The following is a 19,549-nucleotide window of genomic DNA, read 5'->3' as shown; positions in this document are numbered from 1 at the left end:
GAAGTTGTGTTGCAATCCTCAGTACAATGCAACCATATATGGTTCCCATAAATGCACATTTTGCAGACGTGGGTGTATAGCGCACATAGAAGAGTTTTGTTGCCAAAAATAAAACTCTTCTGTGTGCGCTATACACCCACGTCTGCAAAATGTGAATTCATTGTTCCAGGGTTTACATACAGCAGTTTCACCGAATATTTGCAACCTTTATTTGGTCATCATCTTATGAGCCAATGAGGCATGACAATATTTTCAGACCGGTTAGTGCAGGCGGTCTTGGCCTGGTTCATCTTTATGTTAGACAATTAGTGTCTCGTTTCATCTTTTTTCGAGACTGTTCTCACCCATTACTTTGGGCATTCTTGCAAGTTAATCTCGTCAACGTTTTACCAAATTTAGTAATTTCGACAAATTTTGATTCACATCCATATTTGCAGGGATTCATGCGTGAAGTGTGCCTCTCAGTGCGTTTTCTTGCCTTGAGGTTCTCAAATGAGTACTTATTCTCTATCTCAAGGAAAAATCTGTATAAAGATCTAATTGATATGCTTTTAAACCTCCGTTATACCGATCGCTGTACATCGGCTTACCTGGAGATGACGTCCTTACACGGGTCTGTAAAATGCCTATGCCTCCTCACACTAAAACATTCTTCTTCAAAGTGCACACTGAAACGTTACCTGTTAAAACCTGGTTAAATAGGAAAGGAATCTTTGTATCTTCGATAAACTGTCGTCTCTGTAATGTACCGGAAACCATAGAACACTGTTTTATTGATTGCAAGGATGCCATATTGTTTTGGGACGTTCTCCAAAGGACTTTAAAATAGGATCTTGATATAAATGATTATACAATACGATATCTGATACCACCTCAATGTGACGATGTACCTTTTGATATGCTCCTGCTTATGGCGTTGCACAGTTTATGGAAAACTCGCATGCTAGACCGGAATGCAGAACCAATTGTATCTTCGAAGTCACATTTCATTCGGATGATTTCACAGCTGAAAGTCTTTTATGATCAGAGAGACTCCCAACCAGACTGGTATCCGTTGTTGATGAAGTGTGTCCTTTTGCCTCCCTTTTAGAGAACTCTTACTGTAATAATTGTACTGTGAAGTGTTTGTTTTGTGTTTGTAGATGCGGCTAATACTGTTTTGGCTGCTATGGAAATATCTTACGTATTCGTAATAAATACCATGAAAGAAAAAAAAAGTAGGTGTATAGCGCAGTGGTTAAGGCGCTTGCCTTCGGACCGTGGGCACCCGGGTTCGAATCCTGCCTTGCCAAGAACGTTGAATTTGTTTTTATTTCTCTCGGTCGACGAGCGCAGACGCACTAGGATGACGTCACGGCGCATGCGTAGTTGCGCGCAGCTTGCGGGAGCTCGACGTGGCGTCGCCTGGTTGCCATGGTGAGGCAGTTTCGTGCTACACGCACAAAGTACGGCTGGCTTAGACTGCGGAAGACGACGACGCTCGAGCCAATGCTGATGATAATTTCGTGGCACACGCACAAATTACGGCTGGGTTAAACAGCTTCTCCGTTAAAATTGACTAACTTAATATCCAAACATGTGTCTGTCGTAGAACCAAAAACAAAAACTGCTCTTCGAAGTCACGAGAAGAACAAAAACCAGTGAAACAGTATGCAGCTCGAAAACATAATGAACGACCCGACTTGAGTCATTTTCATTTTTATGTGTATCTCACTATCAAAATGAGTAAAGGTCACGGCGGCCGCATTTCGATGGGGGCTGAAATGCGAAAACACCCGTGTACTTAGATTTAGGTGCACGTTAAAGAACCCCAGGTGGTCCAAATTTCCGGAGTCCCCCACTACGGCGTGCCTCATAATCAGATCGTGGTTTTGGCACGTAAAACCCCATTATTTAATTTAATTTTAATGCAAAATGAGTAAAGTGGCTGACACACCAGGTCTACCACAAATCAACCGCACACTAATTGTAAGTCCAGCGTTCCCAGCGACGTATATGGAAACGCAGCCATGCACTAAAGTGCTCTAATATAAAAGGATAAGAAAAACCGTATACACTACTGTTTTCTTCGTAAAGCTGCAGGTATTGGAAAAAAAAAACGATAGGAGAAATAAGATTCTGATATCAGACCCTATGAACCGTCTCCGGCCAAGCCAATGAATTTTTTTCTCCATCTTTTTGAGATTACTTCGCCTTGAATGGTAGCTGCACTGCAGTACGAAAAGCGCAAGGATTCTAACAAACGAATCGAGGTGAGCTCAAGGCATTTACTTATAGCTGCGTTTTTCGTAAGCGTCATCGCATCGCATGTTTAACGACCACACAACGGCGGCTGATTAGCCACGAGAAATACAGCCGGGAAAACTAAATCATAACTGCTACTTGTGCTACTTGAAAGCGCATGTAACCTCACTACCCGTAAAAGCTGCGCGCTTTATGAAAACGCGCGGCTTTTGAAATATGAGAACGGGCAGTATAACACTGCGATGGGCAACGTTAATCGAGTGAAATATCGTGCGCGGCGTCGTTCATAAGCGCACGTAAGCCCAAACAAAGGCGACAGTCATTTCTTGAACGGACTTGCGAATTTCTCTTGCTTACATCAGTTATATCAAAGGTTGGTTTCATTGAACTTCTGCTGAGAAGCACCATTGTTCAGGAAATACAATTGAAAGAAGATAAAATGAATCTCAATATCGAACCATGAAAAGACAACGCTTGTTTCATACCGTTAATTTTAAATATGTTGACGCTTGGAACTTGCGCCACCTAAGGTATGTGCGCGGAAGTCAAGCGAGATTTTAAAAAGAAATAAAAAAAGCACTTTCGGACAGTGAAAATGACCAAGCCGTAGATACCAATATTTCTGACACTTCGCGCAGAGTGTTCTATCGATAACGTTAATGCACTGCATCTTCACATAGTACCTTATGCCAAAACTTATCAGCATTGTAAGGCATGTCTTGAAAAGCACAGACATGTGACACAAACACCACTGCAGTGTTCCGAGGTTCACGCCTAAATGCCACCCTATAGCTAAGAAGCCGTGGGTATGTATGGCAGGGTACACTGTCACGGAGTAAGTGCAGGTTCCTGTAGTGTCCTCGAAGAACGTCCTTGTGCGGGCCATGACTGAGCGGTCGGAGATCTCTTTGCAGTTGTGCTGCGGAGTAGCGCAGTGCGCAGCAACCGGGGGAATTCTCAGAAGTACGTGTGTTCGGCGCATTCGTTGTTGGCGGCACTGTCGCACAGGCGGGCGCTACCGTTCTTTATCGCATCCTGATCCTTGGTGGTATTGAGGCCGAGCTTCTCCGATCGGGGAGTAGCCCCTGCAGGTGGCATCTGACGTAAAGAAAAGGCACGTCACTCAACGTTCGCTCACTGGGATTGGTGAAAGGGTACGTTTAGACTATAAGCCTGCATGCCAGAACGAAGTTCATGAATACGTCCTGCCGCGATCGATGTACTATTTAAAATAAATAGTTAAGATAATCACAAAATTTCAGTATATTCAAGTATCAAATGTAAAATCTAATTCGGCAATGCAATTCTGTTCTCTGCACCAAATAATAGATCTAAAGCGGATAATACTTATGCAATATATACCGCTCAGAAATATACCACTGATTTATGAGTAGGGCTTTTGCGAAACCCTCGTAATCAATGTATAACTCCACGTAGGCTGTATTATCCATATATCAAATTTGTCCGCTTGATATGCATGCTTTAATAGGACGCAGTTTAGAGAACTGCTATATCTGTTTTTGGTGCAGTGGCGAATTTGTAAACTTCGCCCCGCGTCAACTTTTTATAAAAAATTACAAATTCTCGGGAATTCTTGTAAAAAACATTCATGGTCTTAAATTGATATTTTGCTTTCTCGAGTTGTTAGAATTGAACTTCTCTCTCAAGTTCAACAAATTTCATTCAAATCGGTCCACGGTTGACTCGCAAGACCATTTATGAGTTTTACATTTATGCGAATGGGCTACAGCACTGAATGACAGTCTGCGATATGGAGCAGAGCAGAGCCAATATGTCGGCTATATGAACAGTAGACTTTCTCTTACTCTTAATATTTTCCTCTCCTTTCTCCCTTCCCCCGGTGGAGGCTAGCCAACCAGGCTTAGTCATGGTTGACCTGCCTGCCATTCCGTTATTTTCTCTCCATCTCTGTATTTCAATATGGAAATTGTAGTTGCCTTCGAGCTAAATCTTCCTCTTAAGCAGAGCTGTACGTTCCGTTTAAGAAAGGGTGCAGAATGCCCCTCGAGCAGGTAACGTATTCGTCCAGGAAGGCATGAGGGATGACTTTGTAGCGGGCTAGGTTGGATTAAGAATTAGGAGTCATTTAGCCTACATCTAGGAAGACAAGATCCAAGTCGCAAGTGAAACCGAGAAGAAACTAAACTGGCTACCGAGAGAGGCGTTCGAAAATGCGTACTTGCGCAGTGCTCGTGGTTTGATTAGTTCGTGTCTTTTGCTTTGACGTGGTTTTAATTACTAGGTTATTTCCAGTATAATTCCTGACATCCTGTTTGTATCACACGCAACTTCCTTTCCCGTACACAGTGCGGGACGGGACTATAAGGATTTAAAAGAGGACGGCTATTCTTTTCCCCTGACGTCATTCGGAATTAGGCAGAATGTGCTGAACAGAACTAGGACTTTCTTCCGATGGTTAAGAAGGCAAGTTCAAGCTACAAAAGCGCGCACGAACACATCTTCCTTGCTCATGACGTTAATTAACGACTTTTACCGAGAATGAAGTGTCTTGATTGTGGACTCTTACTGATCAAGCACCTGATATGTTAATAAGGTGCTCACCCAAACGGCTACTGCCAAGGTGCCGAAGACACAGGTAGGTCAGAGTGCACAAAATTGCGCAACCGGCAGACGCGTAGCCAAGGTAGCGGAATGTCAACCGGGCGCCGATTTTATCGATGCTCATTCCACCCAGCAGGTTTCCGGCGGCGATGCCTGGGGAAAACGAAAAAACAATTAAAGGTCAATGCTTCCACTTTTATCGAGCTACTTCGCCCTGCTGCCTCGGGAACTTTAACCCCTTCAGACAAGACGCCCACATCTGTGGACGCGACCTATTTTTGCCATGTCTGTGCAGTGGTAGCAAGGAATAGAGCACAAACATTAAGCTTAGGGTAAATTCAACATTCCGCTAACCTATATTACTGCCATTTCATTTCTGAGTGATATGTGTCGTTACAGAGTACCGCTCTGGTGAAGGCACTACCGTGTTGTACGTGACGTTTGACGTGGGGCAAGTTGGTAGCAGCCTCGAAATATTTTAACGACATAGTGTTAAAGGCCCCGTGTCGCAGAAAATCCGGCGTAGGTGTCAGGCGTAAGCATCGGCATCCCGAGGCACGTGACGGAGAAATTAGCCCGAACCACCCCCACCGCAGTCGGCCCTCCGCGTGGCGCAAGGGTTAGTGAACAAAAGTTGAATTTATCATACTCAGAAAATCCGCCAGAAAAATAGTAAATTCCGACTTGACTACAACCTACAGACATGATAGCGTCGGTTTGTAATTTGAATATACGAGAAAAAGGCCTGATAAGCAGCCAGGGTTCTTTGAATGCTACCGCGTTCTACTCTTAAAGGGGAAGATTAAGTGTCCTCCAATTCTGATGGTGTTGGATGAGTCGCTCACTGCTCGAGTTCTTTTTTTTTTCATTCTTGATACGCCTGTGGCCAATAAATAACTTGTGCATGCAATTCGAGCAGGTGATTCCATTATCTTTATGAAGAAACGTAGCATGAATGACTTAACAGTATTCAAACATTTAATTACTCTGTAATTATGATAACTCATCATAAAATGTACAAAGTCATTCTACAACATTGATTTGCTTTCAGTGGAGTCTCAAGCACCCTGGCATGAAATTATGTTTCACACATGTATCGACAGTTAACCATAATTCGTGTTTGAAGGGGTTAAGCTACTCAGCAGCCACACTTAGATTACAGCAAAGTGATCTATCGGAACAATCCGAAAGCACAATCGAGGGCTAAGGATAGTGCGATAGGGAAAGGCGTACAACGTTGATCGGCCTCTCCGGCAGTGTCCTGGCTGATTTCAATGACGCGAACGCTTTCATCCTCATACCAGGGCATCGCCACACAAGCGGCTTTGTCAAGGAAGTGTTACATGACAATGGTGAATTTTTTTAATATCTATATCTGGCCAAAGCGATCATGAAAGACTAAGCACTTTCATACGCTCAATCCTGCGCTCTCTAAAGAAATATACTAGAGAAGACGCGCAAAACTGGAAAAACACCGCTCACCGAGACCTTCGAAAGCAGAGCCCAAAATGCACATCATCGAAGCGGCCGTCCCAGGTGTAGCCGCCCGCTTGGCGAACACAGTCATGGCGGAATAGGCAAGAGGAAAGGTGACACCGCCCACGATATCCACGATGAGCCCGTACCAGGGGTTGACAAGGTACGAGTAGCCGATGAACTTGATTGAGAACGCCAGTAAGGCCGCCGTGTAGGAAAAGAAGTACCCGACGCGCTCGAGTATTGTCTTGGAGATGAAGAAGAGCGGAACCTCCACGCACAAGCTCATCACCGTGTTGGTCAGGCCAATCATCAGCTTAGAGGCGTGCAGGTCTTCCAGGTACCATGTGCTGAAGGACCAGAGGACACCCATGAGAGCGCCAACTATGAACGTCCACGCAGTGAACAGCACGATCTCGACGTCGCAGAACAGGATCACGATGTCCCAGAGAAAGTTCACGGACAGGTCTGCGGTACGCAAGCGGGGCATGCAGCATATGAGGAGTATGTTCAAAGCCATGATGGCCGCGAAAAGATAGAAGCCCGGCTTGTAGTTGGTGTAGGAAGAGTCACTGGCTTCGTCGATCAGGAATCCTATCAGCGGGCTCACAACGCCCCAACTGACGGTGCCCCAGAGACGCTGGCGCCCGAAAGCGTTCACGTTGTCGCCCAGCAGCTCGCAGACGGCAGCATCCGTAACGGTGTACATGGTTGCCGAAGACGCCCAAGCGATGAAGACTGAAATGGTGTAGATCCAGAATTTGCCCTCGTATGGAGTGGCATCACATGGACAACGCAGGTTGGCATAAGTTTCACTGGCGACACTCTCGTTAACCGACACATTACCGCATATCTTGGACACGTCACTTAAGTTAACCAGAGTGTCCGAAGCACTCGTGACATCGACGTTCACTGAATAGCCATCTTCAATCACTGTTAGGTTGCAGGAAATCGGGGCGCTTTCGTAAGCCCCGGAGACAACACAAGAGGCCGAACTTGCGTTCGATACCATCAGCTGACTGGAGTTGCAGTTTATGTAACCGGTGAACGAACTATCGGTGTGTGCGTTGATGCTGGGGCTGAAGAAAACAACCCCATAGGAGGCGACCAAGATGGCTTGAAGGAATACGATGACGGCAGTGGCGTTTTGCGTCCGGTCGATGACAAATCCGCACAGAGGGTTTATGACGACGGCGGCCAATGGCGTTAGGGAGAAGATGACGGCGATCATGGCAGCGTTGATTCCTATCTGTCGCCCGATCACGGCCAGGTACGGGGACACGCATGCTTGTCCTGAAAAAAGCACGCGAAAAAGATAAAATTCGTGACATCAGACGATGTACAACTTACACGCAATCGTTAGCCAAAGCGAAAATTTCTTTGTTTTGAACTTATTGTCGAGAACGAGGCCAGAATTGCATTCAGTAAAGCCTCACCTTCCGGATTACTTGGTAATAAGCACCAGAATTAAGTTACGAGTTCGAGGATCTCAGAGTTTCTCGTATGTTATACTCTGGCAATGACGTTCTACCCGGTGCAGTGATTCGGTGGATGGGCCTCCACCATTACAATCTTCGGAAGAAATACAGGTCGTTAGAATACTACTCGCAGCTACTTCAGCAACCAGTTTGAAGGATGAAATAAAGTTATCCGTTGTCGTTCTCATTATCTAATTTCTGAAAGTGCCCGTGAAGAGTTGGAATTCCTTCTGCTGATGCACCTGTGTAATGTCATATCTTACGGCTTTATCAAGCAACAGCAAGCGAAATGCGGCCACTTCTATATCGTTTATAACCTATACATGCCATCAAAGGTTGTGATGGTGGTGGACTTTGCCTGATGCTTGCTTCGGCTCAATGTAGTAGGCTGACCGGTGCATAGAGTAAGACACGCGCGATTACTGCATGGACGAACACGAGCTATTCAGGCCGCATGTGCTCTCATTTATGGCAAATTAAACAATAACACCCCTGCGCCTTCACAAGCCTGTGACGTCGGTTTAAAAAGCTGATGTTGCGTCGCTCATTATCGTGCCGTGAGTTGCGCTAACGCGAGCTCGTCTCTTCATCTCGCACGAAGACCAGTGCAGCCAAGCCGAAGTAATCACAACCAAGCCGTCTAATCACGATTGGAAGGAATGGAGCTGTGGTGAATGACCAAATCGATGGATGTTAATAGTAAACGTTTCGGAACCTGTATTCTTTACCACGCTAAGGCCACTTCAACAAACCAGCTACACCAGAGCACTACAGAGCCACGCTTTGTTCGGCACACTGAAGAAATGCTACCGTTCATGAAAGGAGTGGCTCCCTCCTGAATATTTAATAATGCAGAAATAACCAGGTACCATTAAAGGTGCCAGCAGGAAAACGCCGACAAAGGTAGGTTTATATTCGATCCTTCCGCACATCTGCCTACCTATGTTGTGTCTACTCAAGCACATACAGTCACAAGGTTTATGACAGTAAATATTGGAGGTCGTGCCACTCGATACAGTGAGCACTCTGACGGGTCAAACTACCAAGTATTTTCAGCCTTAATCGAGGAAGCCGCAGAGGCACCAAAAGATCTCATGGTTAGCAAGCCAACATCATCTTACATTCGCAAGACCAAGTTGGTCAGAAAAGCAGCTCGGGCAGCCTAACATTTGAGCGCGTCAAAGACGCAACTGGCCTAAATGTTGACAGGGACCGTTCCGCCACGCCAGCTGCTGCAAATAGATTCGAATGCAAATTGTGAAGCTTAAGTGCACTGAAGGATTGCACCGACGGACAGGCTAGAAGCAACCAGTTGCCATGAAGCAAAAGCCTGAGCAACATAATGGAAGTGAAAAATGCTAAGATTGAAGCTCTGAGAACGTTTAAAAAATGAGAATGTGACATAGAACACACACAAAAAAAAAAATGATACATCAGTGGTTAGGTGAAGGAATGCGTATCTCTGCGACGCACCAGCCGCACCAGTTTCGGCGCACGTGCAAACGGATACAGCCGCACTTGTAGAGCGTGCCAAACTCACTCACGAAGTGGCGAAAAGATTTACCGACCGCAACTCGCACAAACACAGACGTTTTTACCAAGCGTACTGGCAGGACTGCAGAGCTGTTTTTCTCGTGGCTGGGGAAATTTAAGCAATTGTATGCATGGGCCGACTATAGAGCGCCTCGTATACGAGACCTAACCTAAAGCTTTCGCGCACCGTTCAGCGTTGTACAAATAGCCATTTCTGGTTGACCCGCACGATGTTGTAGAGAGAGTCTACATAAGATGCGGACTAAACAAAAGAAACGAGAGGCCATATTATAGTTCAGCGATCTCCGAACACTCCTCAGCTAAGTGTGAGTGCTCAGAAAGGTGTATAAATGACCAGCAACAGGCATTTTGCGATGTGAAGCAAGCCACGGGCCGATGTTAGGCTTTCTCATATGTACGCTATCCCGACACTGTGGACTTCATGTTCAGCTCCCGTTCACTTGGGTTGCTTGAGCAGATACACAACGTCGCATCTGCATGTAGAGCCACACTATAACTAAGGCCGCGTCTACTCTCTCGGCAGGCGGGATAATTTCTGAAACGAATTTCTCTCGGCACTAACCTCCTATTGGCGCTCGGAAGTCACGCGACAAACTGCCGGGAAAAACTGCCTGCAGGTGTGCCCTAACCTAACCTTCCGAGAGCGAATAGGAGTTGAGCGCCGGGAGAAATTCGTTTCAGAAATTCTCCCGGCTGTCAGCAGAATAGACACTGCATATAACTAAAGCATCTACACGAGCACCTCCAATAGCATTACCAGCATCAGAAGCTGACAAAAAGCAGCGACGACAGTGGCCTTGCATATATATATATATGCGCGCAAAAGAGTAAACTACTCTGGAAAGTGCGCGCCACGTACCTGCGAGGTAGAGGAAGTAGTGGGCCTTCAGCGGCAACAGCTGCCTGTTGACGGACGCCGGCAGGCATCGGGTCCAGCAGGATTCCATCACCGCAGTGTGATTGTCAGTGGGAAGCGGACGAAAACTTGGCGTGAACTTAGCACATGCGCTCGCATAAGCTAACATGAAACACAACGGAAAAGATCCAAAAGATCATCACCTGGGAAGGTAAGCGTGCTAAGCGAGGCCCGAACTATCCAAATGCCCATCGATCGCTCAGGCCGACAGCCGACCGCGCTCATACATATTACGGCAGGCGCGAAAAACCTTTAGCCCTTTAGTCTTTGTTCGTCGAACGAGCGTCAAGCATGGGCGAGCTGACAAATGCGCTAGGGGGCTTGGTAGAATGCACGTGGTCGCTATCGCTACTGCGCCGCCCTTTTGCTTATCACCGCTCGCTCGCACCTGGGGTTTCTGGCGGTTTCACGTGCCAAAACCACGATCTGATTAAAGAGCGTGCTGCAATGGGGACTCCGGAATAACTTTGACCACCTGGGGGTCTTTAACCTGCACATTCCGCCCGAGGGAGGGAATGTAAGAATGCATCAAATTGCGGTCGGCGCGCACACTTTGCAATGCAGCCACAGAAGTGAACGACTCGTGCCGGTGCTTTGTCGAAGCGCATCGAATCATCGTGGCGAAAGCAAGCTAACAGACGCGCTGCGTGAAACGTTCTGGTTCTATGAAGAAGTCCTGAGCCTCCGTAAACTTTCACTTGTATGCGTAATGGGTGGAAAACAGAACACACGTGCGCCTACGTTGAGGCAGCAGCTATAAATTAAGTTTCACTAATTACACTTGATCTCAACTGACAGGAATTTTATTGTGGTATATAAAGTCTATCTCGTCTCTGCGTTCATAAGTTTCGATTGATTGATTCATTGAGACATAACTTGAGACAGCCTGCTTTGAGATAGTTTGAGATAGTTCACCCGTTACAAGCGTATTTCTTTATTTTCGTTTTATTTTCAAATACTGCAGCTCTTACCATTTTACTCCGCGCCCCCCGAGCGCCCGCCGGGCTGCAAGGCTCTGGCGGGAGGGTAGGGAGATGCTCACTACAGCGTTTTGACGCTGTAGTGAGCATCTCACTCGGTCATCGAGTGAGATGCGTTCATGCTTGCTTGTGCGCGCGTGACACAGTGCTTGTTTAAGTTTATACGACCGATGAAACTACTATCCTTACTTCCTATATAGCTGTCCACGAATTTGCTATCGCAATCGTTGCTTCGCCTTCGGGCTAAGCTGCGACTTTATTTTTTTCCGATACACAACGCTGGGAACGTCAATTTCAGCCGCAGTTTAAATGCTTCATGACCTGGGTCTTCGAGATGGCCTCATCGAATCCAGCAGTTATAGGATACACCAAAACGGCTCGATAATAAAATGTTTACCTTTCTACTCAAAAGAGCAATGTACGCGATGTCGAGTAAGAGTGAAACACGAGTGGTACACAAAGTTCGGTGCACACTTATCAGCTTTACTTCTGTTATCAGTCATGGCAACAAGCAGAGGGTGATCGCTTAATTTAGACCAGAATAATGTTTCTATCACTTCTTTAACGTGCCTCCGCTTTCCGAACAATGCCAGAATAGGTGGTTTTGTTGACTGGCGGACGACCAATTTCTTCAAGCAACACGTGGTCCTTGTGCAGAGCCGTGTAGTCGAGGGCTCCATATTAATTTCGATTACACGAAGGTATTTAACCTGCCCCTAAATTCGAACATATGACCGTTTTTGCATTCTCTCCTCATCGTAACGAGGCCGACGTCGCTGTGGTGGCAAATGGAGCGTGCAATCTCGTTCTCAATGAAGGGGTTTTACTCAGTGGCGTGGGCAGGGGTGGCACACCTAAAGTCCCTATATAAGAAAAGTACCGCCATCTACTCTTTCCTCCGCCGCCTCCTCTCCTAAAGCGCTTGCTTTTTTCTTTACTTCTTGCTTGCGAATGCCAAGTCGACGGTGGCGCATCTAGAAAGTCCACGCTTTCAGGCCGGGCGCACAGAGCCGCCGGCGACTGCGGCTGCGCAGAGGACTTTCAACATGGCTCTGAGGCGGAAAAAAAGAAAATATAAAGAAGTGAAAAGCGCGCGCTATCATCATCCAATCGGAGATACAGGAGAGAGAGAAGCGGCGTTTATCAAAGGATGGCGGTACTTTTCTTATATAGGGACTTTAGGCACACCGGGAACGTGCTCCTACCCCTCGCCGTCCCCATCAAGCAGTGCAACGCCAAAGCCACTTGTACTATCAGCGTCAAATGAAACTTGAACAGCGGAGCGCGTGACGCAAGCATAAGTGAAGGTATAGTGTGCGCCGTCCAGACATCACTATTGACAGGCGCGCACATCTTGTTTGATAGCACTGCATGATCCCCCTATAGTGAGATATTTTCGCTTCTGTTCTGGGGTGGAATCCTATAACGGTTCGGAAAGCGAACGGTTCACTTCGCCGCTTGCGTCACAAAATGGGCTGCTCCCAAGCAGGAGGGGGAAGAAGGGGATAACGCGGCCAATAACCGAGAGGGTGCCGCCCCTGAAGTGCGCATCATCATATAGCGCGTTAGTCGAAGAACTGGAGGATGTTCCTGGTTGCGCATTAAATAAAAATATAAATTAAATAATATCTTGCAAGTTTTAAAGTATAAATGTGCGGCGCCGGGTACTTATGCAATGCTCGAAGTAATTTATAAATGTCATTTTCTTTAATTCATAGCCGACAGGTAGTGTCGCAGGCGTTGTGTCGCTAAGCCCTATGAATAAAAAAAGGTGGCGACATTCCTCCTCACCCGCCTCTCCTTCTTTAGGTCTCCTCACCGCTCGCCCTTTCTCTCGTCGCTCGCCCTAGCAGTTCCAGCGAAGCTTTCTTTGAAATCCCCGGTAGTTTGGCGTGGCTGCTGTGGGCTGGGTTGGTCAGTATCTCGGAGGTGGGTCGGTCATTGTCTCGGATGATAAGTTTTTGTCTATATATACTAAGTTTATATATGAACCGAATACTAGTACCAGCGAAGAGGCCGGCTTGTATAACGCTTGTATGCTGAGCGACAAAGTATTGCCAGTACGCACACCTGTGTTCTCCGTAACAATAAGGCACGACAGAATTCGATGGACAAACCTGTAAAAAAAACATTGTCAATATTTATGCTAAATTTCTTTCTACATTTTAGAGCAGTGTATGTGCTCGCCTATTTCTGAGGCCATCCACCACTGATTTCATTGTCGTCAAACACTAGGGGTCTGGGCGCATGAATGCAAACGAATGACCATATTTCAGTTTTGATGCATGCTATTTATTGCGCTCTGAAAGGCATTAACTTACTTCGACACTGACTTACATTACGCCAAAAAGGGTCCGTGGGCGCGCTCTCATTTCATAGAATGATCGCGGCATGGCGTCAGGGCCCAGTGATCTCAGTGGCATCCAACGTGAAATCCCCTGCGTGGATTTCGGACGGCTCGCAGCAAGAATCAAGAGCATTTCGCTGAAGTTTAAGGCCTACAGCGTACACCTCGACACGGCGTGCAGCGACTGCGGACGCGAGCCGCTGCTGGATCACGTGGCAGCTGCCCGCGCTGAACCATAGCCTCCTATATAATCTATGCCTGCCGAATGAGCGCGAAAAGGCCGTCGTCTATGACGGCGCCACCTACGTAGGGTAAGAGTCAGTATATTGAAGGGAGCGGCAAACCTCGTCATGGGGATGTCGCAACTGTCGCATGATAGCAGTAGCAGACGACGAAAGTTGTTCGCATTCCGAACCGTTCTAAGATTCCGCCTCTGGTTCCTATAGACCTTTTCATAAACCGACGTTTGAGTAGCGCCATTGCCCGACACGGGCGTCGTCTAGCATCAGAACATGTTATGCAGCCATTTTGGACTGTGAGCCTTGCGAGAGCAGGCCGGCCGCACTTTGGTTGAGCGATCTTCGCCGAGCATTATATCGATTGTTTTCTTCCACTTCGCTTGCCTTGTGCCACTTGACTTGTTACATGTTTTACGTGCTCGCGTGAGCGCTCAGTGTGAAGTGAAATGGCAATAGCCCAGCCAGTGGATGTGGCGTTTCGTCGTCGGTAGCGGCGGCAGCCACGTCTGCTTCGTCGAGACCTGACGTGCTAATCAGCGGTATTTTTCATTGTTATTGCTGGGTACATGTGACTGTAGTCGTCAATTGAATCTGATCACCAGTAAGTTTCGTAGTTGAGAGTTACCTCATTTAGCGAAAGCCGGCGCATACTTAAATCAGTCAAGGAGTACCGATTGTCGCACGGAACGAGCAAACGACTACATTTTGATACGGGGCAAGGATAAGAACCTACTGCATGCAAGACCTTCAGAAATATTTTATGCTGTTCTTTATAGCCATCATCATCAGCCTATATTTATGTCCACTGCAGGACGAAGGCCTCTCCCTGCGATCTCCAATTACCCCTGTCTTGCGCTAGCTGATTCGAACTTGCGCTGCAAATTTTGCCTGCAATAGCAATTTCGATGACATAGTAAAAGCAGCGGAAGAATTCTATACTGACCTGTGCAGTATACCAGAGAAGCCAAGCTACTTTCATTCGAAGTACGAGTAGTGATAAACAGGATACAAAGGCTCCTTCTATATCTAGCAATGAAGTTAGAAGAGCCTTGAAAGACATGACCAGGGGAAAAGCTGCTGGGGAAGATGGAATAACAGTCGATTTAATCAAAGCGATTTAATCATGCTTGAAAAGCTTGCGGCCCTTTATACGCAATGCCTCACGACATCAAGCGTACCAGAAAGATGGAAGAACGCCAACATTATACTCATCCATAAGAAGGGAGACGTTAAAGTATTGAAGAATTATAGACCCATTAGCTTGCTCTCAGTATTGTATAAAATATTCACCAAGATAATTTCCAATAGAATCAGGGCAACACTTGACTTCAGCCAACCAAGAGAACAGGCTGGCTTCAGGAAGAGATATTGTATGATGGATAATATCCATGTCATCAATAAGGTAACAGAGAAATCTGCGGAGTACAATCAACCTCTCTATATGGCTTTCATGGATTATGAAAATGCATTTGATTCAGTCAAGATACCAGCAGTCATAGATGCATTGCGTAATCAAGGAGTACAGGAGGCATACGTGAATATCTTGGCAAATATCTACAAGGACTGCACATCAACCTTGGTTCTCCCCAAGAAAAGTAGAAAGATCCCTATCAAGAAAGGGGTCAGGCAAGGAGACACAATCTCTCCAATGCTATTCACTGCATGCTTAGAAGTAGTATTCAAGCTCTTAGACTGGGAAGGCTTAGGAGTGAGGATCAACGGCGAATATCCCAGCAACCTTCGGTTTGCAGATGACATTGTCCTATTCAGCAACAATTACAGCAAATGATTGAGGACCTTAACCGAGAAAGTGTAAGCGTGGGGTTGAAGATTAATATCCAGAATACAAAGGTAATTTTCAATAGCCTGGCAAGGGAACAAGAATTCAGGATCGATAGTTAGCCTCTAGAGTCTGTAAAGGAGTACGTTTATCTAGGTCAATTACTCCCAGGGGACCCTGATCATGAGAAAGAAATTTACAGAATAAAATTGGGTTGGAGTGCATACGGCAGGCATTGCCGAATCTGGACTGACAGCTTACCACCGTCGTTGAAGGGAAAAGTGTACAACCATTGCATTCTTCCGGTGCTAACATATGGGGCAGAAACTTGGGAGGTTTTAACAAAGAAGCTCGAGAACAAGTTAAAGTCCGCACAAAGAGCGATGGAACGAAAAATCTTAGGCCTAACGTTAAAAGACAGGAAGAGAGCGGTGTGGATAAAAAAAAAAACAAAAAAAAACAAACGGGGATTACCGATATTCTAGCTGACATTAAGCGGGGGAAAAATGGAGCTGGACAGGCCATGTAATCCGTAGGATGGATAACCGGTGGACCATTTGAGTAACAGAATGGATACCAAGAGAAGGGAAGCGCAGTCGATGACGGCAGAAAACTATGTGGGGTGATGAAATTAGGAAATTTGCAGGCTCTTTATAGTAAAACACATCAACTTAATAAGCACGCCTCACGGAAATTTCGGCGCGTATTTGCTGCCCTCATACCGGCAACACCGGGGAGATTTGACTTGTAGGCGACGAGTGGACGTGGCAGCCATTGTCATCACGTTACTTGTCGCCGTCGCGTGCAAGATCGCTTACATGGGGTTTATACTTCGCTGTAAAAACGTCCTTGCTATATGTAACGTCAAACGTAGACGGGTGCTTCTCCTTCGTTTTACGTACTTTGAATTTAGTTAGCTGAAATATTTGCCTAATACATTCTTAATTTGACTTTCCAGCCACGCTATGTTCGAGAGATTCTAGCAACAATCCCATCAACGATGCATGTTACTTTGGAGCACACGTTTACACTCCCGAAAAACGAAAAAGGGCCCTATTGCAAGCAATATAAAAATTCAAGCAGACGCACAAATATACAAAAAGTGACGCTTGAATTTTCGAAAGAAAAAAAAATGTTTATTGAGTGCAAAATCTCTTCGACACTCATACCAAAACAAGGAAGAAAATATACATGGTATAAAATTCTTCGTGACACAAAAACTAAACGTAATTGTAGAGAGTGGTCGCTAAGTTCACTGTGTTAACAATACTGTAAAAAACGGTGCTACCTAAGAAGTAATTATGCGAGACAATATGGCTTTCTTTCGCTAACAAGTGCACATGCGCGAAAAAAGGAATCTCCTGTAAGCCTCGAAACAAAGCACAAATACGTATCTGCAAAACAAAATAAGAGCACTAAAAATTGAGTCAACTAAATATCCAAACATGTGTCTGTCGTAGAACCAAAAACAAAAGCTGCTATTCGCAGTCAAGAGCAGAACAAAAACCAGTGAAACAGTATGTAGCTCGAAAACATAATGAACGACCCGACCCGACTTGGGTCATTTTCATTTTTATATGTAGCTCACTATCAAAATGAGTAAAGAGGGTGACACACCAGGTCTACCACAAATCAACCGCACACTAATTGTAAGTGCAGCGTTCCAGGCGACGTATTTGGAAACGCAGCCATGCACTAAAGTGCTCTAATATGAAAGGATAAGAAAAATCGTATGCACTACTGTTGTCTTTGTAAAGGTGCAGGTATTAAAAAAAAAGCGAGAGGACAAATGAGATTCTGATATCAGACCCTGTGAACCATCTCTGTCCAAGCCAATAGTTTTTTTTTTCTCCATCTTTTTGAGATTACTCCGTCTAGAACGGTAGCTGTACTGCAGTATCGAAAAGCGCAATGATATTAACAAACGAATCGAGACGAGCTCAAGGCATTTACTTATATCTGCGTTTTTCGTAAGCGTCATCGCATCGCATGTTTAACGATCACACAACGCCGGCTGCTTAACCACGCGAAATACAGCCGGGAAAATTCAAACTGCTACATGTGCTACTTGAAAGAGCGCGTAAACTCGCTACCGGCAGAAGCTGCGCGCTTTGTGAAAACGCGCGGCTTTTGAAATATGAAATCGGGAAGTATAACACTGCGATGGGCAACGCTAATCAAGGGAAATATCGTGCGCGGCGTCGTTCATGAGCGCACGTAAGGCCAAACAAAGCCGACAGCTATTTCTTGAACGGATTGTGCATTTATCTTGCGTATATCAGTTATATCAAAGGACGGTTTCATTGAACTTCTGCTGAGAAGCACCATTGTTCAGGAACTACAATTGAAACAATATAAAATGAATATCGAACCATGAAAAGACAACGCTTGTTACATGCCGTTAACCTTAAATATGTTGATGCTTGGAACTTGTGGCCCCTAATCTATGCGCGCGGAACTCAAAGGAAATAAAAAAAATAAAAAAGCACTTTCAGACAGTGAAAATGACCATGCCGGACTCAAGCCGCAGCTACCAATATTTCTGACACTTCGCACAGAGTGTTCTATCGACAACGTTAATGCACTGCTTCTTCACATAGTACTTTATGCCGAAACTTGTCAGCATTGTAAGGCATGCCTTGAAAAGCACAGACATGTGACACAAACACCACTGCATGCAGTGTTCTGAGGTTCACGCCTACATGCCACCCTATAGCTAAGAAGCCGTGGGTATGTATGGCAGGGTACACTGTCACGGAGTAAGTGCAGGTTTCTGTAGTGTCCTCGAAGAACGTCCTTGTGCGGGCCATGACTGAGCGGTCGGAGATCTCTTTGCAGTTGTGCTGCGGAGTAGCGCAGTGCGCAGCAACCGGGGAAATTCTCAGAAGTACGTGTGTTCGGCGCATTCGTTGTTGGCGGCACTGGCGCACAGGCGGGCGCTACCGTTCTTCATCGCATCCTGGTCCTTGGTGGCAGTCAGGCCGAGCTTCTCCGATCGTGGAGTAGCCCCTGCAGGAGGAATCTGACGTAAAGACAAGGCACGTGACTCAACCTTCGCTCAGTGGGATTGGTGAACGGGTACGTTCAGACTATAAGCCTGCATGCCAGAACGAAGTTCATGATTACGCCCTGCCGCGATCGGTGTACTATTTAAAAGAAGAGCTTAAGATAATCCCAAAATTTCAGGATAATCAAGTATCAAATGTACAGCTCTAATTCGGCAATGCAAAACGATATTACAATTCTGTACTCTGCACCAAATAATACGTCTAAAGCGGATAAAATTTATGCATCATATACCGCTCAGAAATATACCACTGATTTATGAGTAGGGCTTTCGCGAAACCCTCGTAATCAATGTAACTTGACGTAGCATTATACACATATCAAATTTGTCCGCTTCATATGCATGCTTTAACGGATGCAGTTTTTGGTGCAGTGACGGATTTGTTTTTGGTGCATGACGGATTAGTAAACTTCGCGCTTCAACTTTTTCATAGAAAATTAAAAGTTTTCGGCAATTCTGGTAAAATACATTCGTGGTCCTAAATTAATATTTTGCTATCTAGAGTTGTTAGAATTGAACTTTCTCTCTCAAGTTTAACAAATTTCATTCAAATCGGTCCACCGCAACAAATTTCATTCAAATCAGTCCACCGGTTATCTTGCAAGAGCATTTATGAGTTTAACATTTATTTGAATGAGCTACAGGACTGAATGACTGTCTGTGATATGGAGCAGAGAACTGCCAGTACGTCGGCGATATGAACAGTAGAGTTTCTCTTCTCTTAATATTTTCCTCTCCTTTACCCCTTCCCCTGGTGCAGGGTAGCCAACCGGCCTCAGCCATGGTTAACCTCCCTGCCATTCATTCATCCTCTCTCTACCTGAATGGGGAAATTGTAATTGCCTTCGAGCTAACGCTTCCCCTTAAGCAGAGCAAAGGGTGCAG

At 45.7% G+C, this 19,549-nt stretch overlaps 2 protein-coding genes and 1 long non-coding RNA gene across 9 annotated transcripts in view; 1 reads left to right on the top strand and 2 right to left on the bottom strand.

The window, feature by feature from the left end:
- The first annotated feature begins 1,598 nt into the window (after positions 1-1,598).
- LOC119460754 (uncharacterized) lies at positions 1,599-17,652 on the top strand. Its single transcript, XR_005193891.2, has 3 exons — positions 1,599-1,731; positions 1,925-2,252; positions 17,532-17,652. It is a non-coding gene; the product is annotated as an uncharacterized LOC119460754 (long non-coding RNA).
- The window catches only part of LOC119460752 (major facilitator superfamily domain-containing protein 6), a 43,305-nt gene continuing 26,555 nt past the window's right edge, over positions 2,800-19,549 (bottom strand). For 4 of the 6 annotated variants that reach the window (XM_037721831.2, XM_037721830.2, XM_037721834.2 and 1 more), the window contains exon 5: positions 16,721-18,606. In XM_037721831.2, coding sequence (XP_037577759.1) covers positions 18,479-18,606 — 128 coding nt within the window. In that variant the 3' untranslated portion in view covers positions 16,721-18,478. Of the gene's footprint in view, positions 2,928-16,720; positions 18,620-19,549 lie in introns of those variants that run through there. The other 2 variants (XR_007468305.1, XM_037721832.2) reach the window with 2 other exon arrangements.
- LOC119460751 (major facilitator superfamily domain-containing protein 6) lies at positions 2,926-10,486 on the bottom strand. 2 transcript variants are annotated; one of them, XM_037721828.2, is made up of 4 exons: positions 10,195-10,486; positions 6,310-7,596; positions 4,828-4,980; positions 2,926-3,342 (listed from the first exon to the last, which is right to left on the bottom strand). In XM_037721828.2, the coding sequence occupies exons 1-4, from the start codon at positions 10,358-10,360 to the stop codon at positions 3,260-3,262; spliced, it is 1,689 nt and encodes a 562-aa protein (XP_037577756.1). In that variant the 5' UTR covers positions 10,361-10,486; the 3' UTR covers positions 2,926-3,259. The 2 variants fall into 2 exon arrangements, with proteins under 2 accessions (XP_037577756.1, XP_037577755.1); XM_037721827.2 differs by having other exon boundaries at positions 2,926-3,329; positions 10,195-10,482.

Source organism: Dermacentor silvarum, chromosome 8 (genome assembly GCF_013339745.2).
Source record: "Dermacentor silvarum isolate Dsil-2018 chromosome 8, BIME_Dsil_1.4, whole genome shotgun sequence".
Taxonomy (NCBI): domain Eukaryota; kingdom Metazoa; phylum Arthropoda; class Arachnida; order Ixodida; family Ixodidae; genus Dermacentor; species Dermacentor silvarum.
The sequence above is the reverse complement of the archived record's forward strand: the minus strand, read 5'-3'. Positions and strand labels throughout refer to the sequence as shown.